Raw genomic sequence first — 11,232 nt, forward strand, 5'->3', positions numbered from 1 at the left:
GTGATACGTATCGCATTCCTGTAAAATACATTTCAATTTTCTTATTGATTTGTTTGCTAGGAATAAAATTTTATTTTGCCGTATTTAAACGAGGATTTATTTTGATGAAATAAATTTATATCCTACAAATAAATTTTTAAATATCTTTGTCTCTGTGTATTACATTTGGAGTTATTAAAATAATGACTAGATATTTGGTTATTGAAATTATTTTACCAAAGCTTTATTATTATGAAACTTTTTCTTCGAGTGTAACCGCTCGTCGTGATTTCCTGAAATTTCAAGAGCTTACATCTCGCGGTCTATAAACTTAGCGCAGAGTATTCCGAAATGTGCATGCTACGGGTTTGTAGCGGCGTAGGTCTCATAGACGATCGTTCTCTGCTTTGCATGTAAAGACCCTTCAATGCTGGTTGTCACAGCAACCTCCTGAGTACATCGCCCAGCGGTCAGAGCAAAACGGTCACGCCTTATCCGCCTAATCACCCCTTGTCGGGCAGCAAACATCTGTGTTCGATCTGCGGCGACCGTGCGAGCGGCAAACACTACGGCGTTTACAGGTGAGTTTTTACCATATTCGTTGCGCAACGCGAACTCGTTAGTTCAAGTGATACTTCTCCAGCCGAATGAACCCCGATAATCTCATCGATTTCCCCACTTGCTACTCTCTTTACCTTCCCACTTTGAGATGGAGGAGTTCCGTGAAGGGCTGAGGAAACAATATATTGCGTTTTCCATGGCGATATTCGCAGAGACCTAATGCTTAATGTTAGTAGGAAGTATGGCCTCTAACGAAGTAAGGCCTCTCGATCGGATACTCTCTTCTCGTGCCTCGCTCATATTTGTCATGCAAATTTGATCCTTGACGCGCCGGCGATTTTATTCAAGAAATGTATGTATGCGCTCGCGGATAATCGGCGTTTCGATTGCGGTTGAATCTCGCGAGCGGCGACTTCAATAGGAGCGAACAAGCGCGTTTGAATATCCCCTCGTGCATCTCATCTTGTGCGTCGTTTCACGACGGCCAGTTGCAAAAATAATTACCGCGCTCTTCTGTTGCGTTTCTCGAAGAAGGAAGCGAGCACCCGAACGATAAAGGCCTCGCGATTTATTCAAGAAGCGAGAGAGAGAGAGAGATATCGCGCCTATGAATATGAATTCGTTGTCGTTGCGCCAGACGACTTTTCCGTCGCGAGAGCGGTTCAAGGTCCTTCGGATTGGCTTGATAATCCTGACCCTCGTTACCGGGGAGGACGGGAATAATCCGCAGTTCCATCGAGAATGCAATAATAATAAGCGGGCGGTTTATACAGCTCGGCCGTGTCACCTACACAGCGTCGCGCGATAAAACACCACTGATAAATGCTTTGTTTTTTCCAATTATCGCTACCCTCCGACCTGCTCGACGCTCTCGGCGCGTCTCGCAAAAGTAAGCACGCGACGCGCAAAAGTAAGCACACGATCCCGATTAATTAAACCGAGTGGACGACGGACGACGAGCTCGGAGAAATTTTTGCCAACATTTTTACCGATGGAACAGAGCAGCTCGAGGCAGCCGTCGACCTTTCCTCAATTATTTAACGCTCGATAAGTCTCGAGGTTGTTTCGTGTCTTTACCCGAGGGATTGGTAGCATTAACTTCTTCGGGAGGGAGGGTTACACGCGCGCGCTCGTCAGTGTTCCGTGTACCGTCTGCAAAGTTATATTTGACGGGCCAGGATGAATATCTACTCGAACGTTGAAAAGGCGTGGAATTTTGACGTTAGAGACGACGTATAGTTTTCATTACGACGTGCGATCGCTTCGGATTATTTACTGGATTACACAACGTGGACTGAATTGAGTATTTCGGAAGTTCTCGGGTATCTTTATATCTGTTGCGTAAAAGAATATCTCGAGTCTCGCGTTACGATATCGTTCTTCGGTAATCCGACACTGAACTTTGGCTCGCGCGACGCATCGGTTATAAACGGATCTTTCCTCGCGCCCATTTGTTCTTGCGCGCACACACACGCGAGAAAAAAAAAGCTGCAAATGCGGCGTCACGCTTGCATAATCGCCGCGCGGTGCGTCGAACCGTTGTCGGCCGGCGGAATAATAAAAATGTCGACGAACTAAAGGCGACACGTAATGCAAGGCGTTGCACGAGGAGGCGAGGAAACACGATAGTAGGTGAAAGAGTCTCCCTACACACCGCACGTCGACACGCTGCCGTCGTCGTCGTCGTCGTCGTCGTCGTCGCGAGAACGGGTCCGCGTATATCGTCTTTCGTGTTGCAGCTGCAACAGGTCTGGTCGCGGCGAACCGCCGCGTTGCGTGCGCGTCCGCGAAAACGCAGCGCTGAAAAGGAAGAAACATCTGCGATGACTTTTATGCGAACACACGCGAGCTGCTCGCCCGAATAATGCTCCGTCGCCGTCGTCGCGTTGTAACACCGCGCGTCGCCCCCGTGTTACAACGGACGACGTTCCACGCTTCGTCAACGCACATTTGTCGACTTTCGTAATTAGGGGGTAACGTTGCCCAGGAACGAAACAAACCATTTAACGTGCAATTACGCGATAGAATATAAATTACCTTTTACGCAACATTTAAAACATCCACATGCACTGCAGGCTGAAAATTGGGAAACGTTAGCGATTTGCTCGCATCTTGCGAAAAATTAAATTTCTTTCGTATCATATTTTTTATATTCATAAGATAAATGTCGAATTGTAAAGAGAAATATAAAATGAGGGTAAAATAGATTTTTTAATAAAAATCATTGAGTGTCAAAAAAAGTTTTTAAACAATTTTGTGTGAACGATGCATATTACATTTTTTTTCTTTTATTTTCTGTAAACCTTTTCATTCCGAAATTAAAAAATATTTTATAACAATGAGTTTTTAGAAAAATTCGATTTTATTGCGAAAAATTATATCCATTTAAAAAAAAAGCATTTTAAAGCTTAGGAAGTTTACTTTAAAATGCTTTTATGTTAAATTTTGTTTGATGTTTTTATTAAGCTACAACGCTTTGAAGTAAAACACAAATATTGAAGAAAATACCAATTTCCGATTTTATATAATTTAGGAACAAAATGTCGTAGAAACAAAATTAAAAAAACAGATTTTAAAAGCTTATCTTTGCTCTTTAAAATACGTGTTTGAAAACTTCTTTACGATTTTTTTTCATCGAGACATTTAGTTTTTTATGAAATGCGAAAAAATTACAAGCGTTTCCAACATCTGACCTACAGTGAACGCTCTATAGAAGATAAATCACAGAACTTTTTAAGTCATCTAAGTATAATTTGATTGCCTCCATGAGAATAAATAGAAATATTAAAAAATATGTATACCTAAGAATAACGTTGTCACGATTATCGGTCTCTAATTGGACGATATTACGATTGATCGTTACATCTTTGGCATTCTACTCGATATAATTTCATGAAGCCGTTGTGCCATAAGCGTACTCCCGAATTTCATTACTTGTTAATATTTTCCGGCGATGGCTTTACGGCTCAGATACGAAAGTTAGATTTCTTGAAGTAACTTATCCAATTAAAAGTTGTATCGACTTTTTAATTTATCTTGCGAGTTACCGCGACGTAACGACAAAAGTAACGTCAGGTAGGAGGAGGAGGAGGAGGAGGAGGAAGAAAGAATTTTGTGAACCCTACGTCGAGACATCCATCTTCCAAATTATGTATCCACTCCGTACTTCGCTTGCCTGATAAAAGCGGGGTCGATCCGCTTCGTAACGACTTGGGATCGACGTAAAAAGGTCCGCCGCCACCGACGCCGGCGTACGAGTGTACGATACACCCCCTCGAAATCGCAGGGTGGAATCCTTTCGTCTGAGGGTCCCCTCGAGGATTTTACACGTTCAAGCAATTTTCTCATCCCGAGTGTGATTCACGGCTGGAAGTTGGAGGCGCACGCGATTGACGAGATTCCTACTAATCCATTTCGATTTTAATCTCACTGAATTTTCCCTGCACTCAATTTCGCTCCTCTCTACCTAATTGACTTTTGAACGAGTGTTCTATCGAATTATTATAGTTTCCAATGCATTTCCAATCGCGCCGTGCGTGTTTTCAGCGGCTCCCGCGGAACCACGGTCAGTTTCCCCAGTTGCAGAATTCTCTCGCGATCAGTGAAAATACATTCGAATTATCGAGAATTCCGCTCCAATTTCCGCGAATCGGGAAGCGACCCCGGAGCCTATTCTCGCTAGCAGAGCGCTCACGTCGAGGTCGACCGCTGGTCTACGGCTGGTGCACGCCGGACCGTGCAGGGAATCCCGAAGCACACGACGGCCAACGCGTCCCCTCTTCGCCCCACTTTCCCGCGCTTCTTCCTCTCCGCCCCTCGTACCGCAATAGCTGCACCGAGCTGCAGACCGACCCGGCCGACGTTCGCGTTGCATCAGAGCCCCGTCAACCTTGGACTTGCCGCTGTTGGCTCACGAGGTTAGGACGACTACCCACCCGTAGTTCCTACGAGCAGAGGGGAGTCCCCTTCTCCTCCTCCTCTCGTTGTATATAGGCACTTTGCTCCAGTGGCGGCTAATTAACCCTTTAACCCAGTGCTGCTCGTTCCTCCTCGACCGGCAAAATGCCTTCGAGATTGGCAAGAATAGTTTGTTACGTGCTTCTCTTCTTCTTCTTCGTCTCTTCCAGAAGAGATGCTTAATTAGCTTATATAATCAGAATATGTCTCGCGAGACTCATAATTTTTTATCAATATTTCCTAGTAGTAGGAAAACTTGTAAGATTCACGCTCTGTAACTGAGATCCCTTACGTAAACATTTTTTTTTTTAATGTAATTTCTCGAAGGTACGGATGTAACATTCGTGTCTTAAGTATCTGGATTATTACGACTTGGAAAACGAAATTTTCAAACGTCGACGAGACATTCGACTTCGGCGTTTCGAGATTTCCCTCGAGGATCTTTCGTCTGCCGCGAGAAAAGTAAGTACGCGGAGAGAGAACGCAGTCGATTCCGCGCGCGGATCCGCCCAGAGTGCGATGGATTTAAGCGGCGAAGAACAGCCGACCCGTGACCGAAGGTATACGTACGGATATAAGCCTCCCTCCCCCCTCTGCAATACTTAATTAATCTCATTAAAAATACTCGCGGGGCAATTTGTAGCCATCTCGCGCGCGCGTAATTAACCGAGAAGGGAGGGACTCATCGTCGCTCCCCATAAAAACTGGTCGCGCCTCCAACGCATTCGGACATGTTGATACCGCCCCGCGTTAATGCATAACGCGTCATGCGATGCCCCTCGTCCGCAAATTGCAGTAATAGCGCATAGTGCTACGCGCAGGGCTGGTCGGCGATAACAAGTTGGAGAAACGATACGCTCGCTCTTATTTTCGCGTTCCTTTCGTGCGCCACGACACCGTCACGCGTCCATCTCTCGTGAATTAAATGCATTGCGATCGTCCAACGTACACCCATGGCGTGAGATACGCAGGGAGGTGGAGGAGAAGGACGTGTGTACGTTTGCCGGGAGGCACTCGTCCGAAGTCATTTTATTTCAATTTCATGGCAATCGACCACCGAAGCACCGTGTCCTGAGCTTAGCTTTGTTATTAAATGATCCTGCAAGAGTGGAGAATTAAAATGGAAATGGAGCTGCGTGCAATTTAAGTGTAATCGTCCGATTATTCGTTTGATAATTAGCGATTATAATGCCGTTAATTTTAATGCAAACACCGCATGTACGTAATTTTTATTTTTTTTATTTTTATAATTAAATATAATCTTGATCGCAATATTATTTTTGTGTTTGAAAAATATAGGATTTATTTATACTAATTGTAAAAAAATATTGGTTTGTTTTGTTAAGAATTTAAAAAATAAATAAAAGCGCACATTGAATTGATTTTTAAAATATTATTTGTTACGTGATTTTTTTTTCAAAAAAAAAAAACTGATATGAGCAATATGTTGAAATCGTTTTTATTAATGAAATGAAGGTAAAAATGAAAATGTGCGTTGCTTTAAGAATCCCGTTCCGCGACAATGCCCCTTGCTTTATTTTCCACATCAAACGAAACCGTACACTCGTCGTATGTTCTTACTTATTTTTTCCTTTCTTTCAACGGAATTTCCCGCGTCCGGGTGAAAAACTGCGAGGCACACGCACCAGCGTAGCTTCTGTGTCGACGTTATTTGTGCATATGGCGTGGTTGAAGGTCTCTTCGTACCGCCGATAGAGAGGAGGAGAGAAAGAACGAAAGGCAGAGAGACGGAGAGACGGCCTAGCTCGGCCAAACGACTCTACACGTGTCTCGTGTCATGAATATTTGTCTTTCGCATAAACTCCGCGAGATCAAACGGCTGCCACGGTGGTCCAGAAATTGCATCACGTGCGTCGCCGTCGCCCACGCTAAAGAGATGCGCGATGCAATTCCCGATGCAGTCGCCGTTCTCGGTCATCGAGACGTATCATCCCACCGGGTATCATCGTGACATTAGCGTTATCTCGCGCGTTATCGGTTAAGTGCCGCAACTACTATTATAAATTCTTAGATTATTGATATTCTCTCGAAACTTCTCCACGATAATTTACAACTTTATAATTTTTTATCTTGATATTATATCCTTAATATAATATTAGATCTTCTATCGCGCCATCCATGTCGCAACCTTAGACAAGAAATAGCGTTAAATCGACATAGTTTTTGTTTTTATATCGGAGCATATTACATTATTTAATCACGATTACTTTGATAAAGAACCACTTTGTTTATTAAGCGAAGATCATCTTGAGTTCTCGCTCAGTTCTCGTCAGCTGCTTGTAACAGTGAGAGCCTCAACTTACAAGACAGCCTCGCGAAGCGAAACTTTATGTACATATAGGTTACGTAAATAGTAGATGAATTTAGAAAATAATAATTAGGAAAACAGTTTTAAGAGGTGAAATTACTCTTTATAAGCAGAGTAGTTTTTAGTTTCCTTTTTTTTTTATTATATCTGGAAAAATCAAGATATCGAAAATTCCCTGTATTTATTCACGCCATTAATGTTTAAAAAAATAATTACTTTTAAAGGAATTAAAAAAATTTTTGAAAATAATTATTTCAAACAATTATTAACGTGAATAAATAAAAGTGTAGTTATGTATATAATTATTTATATTATCTGTATGTACAGAAAGTTTTATTAAAATCAGAATTTGACTATTTACAAGGTTTTCTCGTTAATATGTTAATCTATATGAATAATCTCGCTTGTCTGTAATATACGGAGTGAGAAAAAAGACTGTTCTACTCTTCTTAATTTTGTAAAATATTACGGCGAGTCTCGCTCGTAACATATCTCGACGCTGGGAAAGTGCGAGATGCATAAATGCCGCGAATCATTACTCCGCGCTCAACGCGAGGGGAATTTCCTCTTTCTGCGGGCGCATTTACTGGTGATTAAGGACACGGCGGTGTCGCAATCTCGAGTCTCCGTTCGTTGTAATCGAGCTTCGAATTAGCGATCGTAGGGAAAAGCGAAGCCCGACCGGAGAAACGGGCGGTAAGTAAATGGCTGACGAACCTACGCGATTTCTTTTCCCGCATTTATTATGTGTATTTCGAAATAAAGAGATCTCTCTCGGTGAGAGAAAGGTTTCTCGTCTTCCGGGCTAGTAAATTCTCGACGCGATCAAGCCTGCGTCTCTTCGCTGCATCACGACGTTGTTTAATGCTGCGTTTACGCGTGCTTTATCAACGGCAGCGTGAGATAGTGCGACGGCACGATGATGCATCTTGTAAAATCCGACAGGCTCGATAGGGCGTTTATCGCTAGCGCTTCGCAAAATCCACGAGATTAGCCGCGCCGTATCGTTGGTTTCCTCGGGACGCGGCTCGCCCGAGGGAAAACTGGGTGAGAGCTCTTCGCCGGAGAGCCAGACAATGTACGGCGCGCCGTTTGATTTACCTTTAAGTCCTCATGAATGCGCTTTATGAATACGCCTCCGTCGCAATCGTCTCGAATAATGTATCGCGCTCCCGACGGGTTTTACTAGTATCGCACTGCTGCGATAATTAATTTTACGAGAGACCTGTTAAGGATCGCGCGAATAAACGCGAGAGAGAGAGAGAGAGAGAGAGAGAGAGAGAGAGAGTCGACGGGGAATGACGCGGAGGAAAATTCGACTTTATTCTCGAGTCGCGTCGCTCGGAATTGAATCTTAGCTTCGTATTTTCGCTCGACGGAGAGCATCGCATTGTGCATCTTTAGCCGCGCGCTTTATTCGCATTTTAGCAGATGACAGCGGAATTTAATGCCACTGTTTGTTCTGCATCGCGTAAGATACAGCGTTTTCGGAATATGTGGCGTCGTTCCGTTGTCACCGGCGAAGAGAAAGAGCGCCTCCCGCGAAGTCGCCGCCGCCGTCGTCGTCGCGAAAATACGTATCGCGTATTTTCTCAGCGAAAATAAATTCACCGGGCGGAATCCGCCGCCCGCTTTTCTGGATCCCAACGAGACGATTCCTGGAGACGTTCCAAAAACTTTAAAAACGACGACCCTGAGAGGAACGAGCCGTGACTCACGAGATCGTTTGTGATGATCGCGAACTCTGCGACAACAACCGCAACCGAAAGACGCGATGATCGAAATGTCGTTCGTGATTTTCAAAAAATGATAGCGGAGAAAATGCATCTCTTTAGTCGCAATATTATTATACTGCCGAAGATCATTCGCAATTTCGTCGTACGTATGTTAAAGCTGTTCGAGTTGGCAATTTGATTACCCAGCATTGATAGATAACGTTCTGGAGTGCTTTTCATAGGCCCTTATAGTGCAATGTAAAAAAAAGGCTATCTAAAAGCCCGATCATTGTTATTTCGCTTTTGATCACTTTTTTCATTTATTTAATGCGATTTAAAAATTAAAAAAAATGCATAAACATACTTTTACATTTTCTGAAATAAAAGTCTGTACTTTTTTTAGGAAAAAAATAATATAAATTAATTACTTTCGGAATTTCAAGAAGCATCCATAGACAGATCGGTTGGACATGGAATACCCTTGATTGGGTCTTAAGGGTTAAGATTATGTTAGAAGCCGTCATTCTCTCCGACGACAAACCAAGGTCGACCGAGCTTTTATTTTTGCGCGCGGTATTGTTCCCGACAGCTGCTCGCCGTAAGAATTACGCGCGAGTAGTAAACTCGTGGCACTTCATCCCAATGCATCCGCAGATCGAAGAAACTGATGTGAGAACGTTGACAGGAAAGAGTGCCAACAAATCGTTCGGCGGACTTAAGTCGTCGCACTATCGCGAGATACTGAGACAGTTCGCCGTCATTCACTTTTCTCGTGTGGACAACGCAACAATTATCCTGACGGAACATTAATTTCCTTTAGCTCGCGCGATCCCTCTATTTTAAAACTCCTTGCGTTTCCTCTAGATCCTGAAACAGAAAAAATTTAATTGCGCTCGTGTTCATTCTCGAAATCGAAATTAGCTTAATTAGAATACAGAAAGAATTCAGAATCGTTATGTTTTACTGTTGCATTTTAATTAAACATTTTAAAGCAATGAGATTTGAAACGAGCTCGCGCTTAAAATGCTTAATTAAAACGCGACATTAAAACATAATGATTCTGAAATTCACTTTGAGAGTCAAAATATGAGAATGTAATTGCCTTATGACAAACGCATGTTTCATAAGATAGACTAATTGGAATTAAACTGCGATATAACGGAATGTGTAATGACGCTGTAAATAACTTTGTTATCGCACGTTTGGAGCCGATCATGATTCATTTCTTTCGAGTACCGTGGATAGCACAATAATAATCGTGCATCGAATTTTTTTCAGTCCGACCCCAATACTTCATCTCTTACTTAAAATTTTATTTTATTTTATTAAATTCCAAGGCTGAGAGAACATTCGCACCGATTCAATCGAAGAGTGTCCTTTAAGGATCGGATTCGATTTTGAAATAAGACGATCGCGTAAAACTGCAACATAACGGCGCGTAATGCGTTACGTTGTCATTATCTGACGCTCTCTCTTTTCAGCTGCGAGGGATGCAAGGGCTTCTTCAAGAGGACCGTACGTAAGGATCTGTCGTACGCTTGTCGCGAAGACAGGGCCTGCATCATCGACAAGCGACAGAGAAACCGCTGTCAGTTCTGCCGGTACCAGAAGTGCCTGGCTATGGGAATGAAGAGGGAGGCGGTGCAGGAGGAACGTCAGCGCACCAAGGAGCGCGATCAGAGTGAGGTGGAGAGCACAAGCAGTTTGCACGCGGACATGCCGATCGAGCGCATTCTCGAGGCGGAGAAACGGGTCGAGTGTAAGATAGAGTACCAGGGGAATTTCGAGGTAAATATATATTCTCGCCTATGATGAAGCTATTGCGTGTCGATGCGTGTCGCATGTGGGCGTAGATCCTTCTGACGAGGAAAAACAAGGCGAAAGTTTTGTAGTAATAATGAAATGATTATTTTGGGATGTATGTAACCATGATTCGCGATTAGATATGTCTTAGAATATACTACGTAAGAATAATTTAGACCTTTATGAAAATGTAGCACGAACATAATTTTGTCGAGATTTTTCTAGAGGTATAGCTGTCGTTCTAAAACAATTTTGCTGTTATAATCTAATGATTCTTTGCGGAACGGCGTCCCGCTCTTTCATTGAAGCGTTAATCCAGTATCTTTTGTTATGCGCAGAACGCAATGTCGCACATTTGCAATGCCACGAATCAACAGCTTTATCAGCTGGTGGCATGGGCAAAGCACATCCCGCACTTTACGTCGTTGCCGGTGGAGGATCAGGTGATTCTGCTCAAGGCTGGCTGGAACGAGCTGCTAATAGCCGCTTTCTCTCACCGTTCCATCGAGATGAAGGATAGTATCGTTCTATCAACGGGCACCATGGTGCATCGAAATTCGGCGCAACAGGCAGGCGTGATCACGATATTCGATCGCGTGATGTCGGAGCTGGTATCGAAGATGCGCGAGATGAAAATGGACAGGACCGAACTCGGATGTCTTAGGTGAGAAACTGGCAAAAATAATCTTTAATAGGATCTCGACGATTGTTTCGATATGACAAAAATTGAATATCTACCGTTGTCTTCGCCATCGTCTACTTTTTCCTTGACATACATAAATGTGTTCAAATGAGCCAAAGATGAGCAAAATTAAAGGATGTTGAATCATAAATTCAAATATTTAATAATGACTATACAGCGCGACTAGTTTCAATTTTATTCAGTTT

At 43.2% G+C, this 11,232-nt stretch overlaps 1 protein-coding gene across 7 annotated transcripts in view; it reads left to right on the forward strand.

Annotated features, from left to right (window-relative positions):
• Positions 1–11,232, forward strand: part of LOC105200537 (retinoic acid receptor RXR) — a 74,395-nt gene that overhangs the window by 57,287 nt on the left and 5,876 nt on the right. For 6 of the 7 annotated variants that reach the window (XM_011168161.3, XM_039450903.1, XM_011168155.3 and 3 more), the window contains 3 exons: positions 399–560; positions 10,023–10,329; positions 10,683–11,008. In XM_011168161.3, the coding sequence (XP_011166463.1) occupies positions 399–560; positions 10,023–10,329; positions 10,683–11,008 (795 nt within the window). The remainder of the gene's footprint in view (positions 1–398; positions 561–10,022; positions 10,330–10,682; positions 11,009–11,232) is intronic. The other variant, XM_011168160.3, reaches the window with a different exon arrangement.

This window comes from Solenopsis invicta, chromosome 6, assembly GCF_016802725.1.
Source record: "Solenopsis invicta isolate M01_SB chromosome 6, UNIL_Sinv_3.0, whole genome shotgun sequence".
Taxonomy (NCBI): domain Eukaryota; kingdom Metazoa; phylum Arthropoda; class Insecta; order Hymenoptera; family Formicidae; genus Solenopsis; species Solenopsis invicta.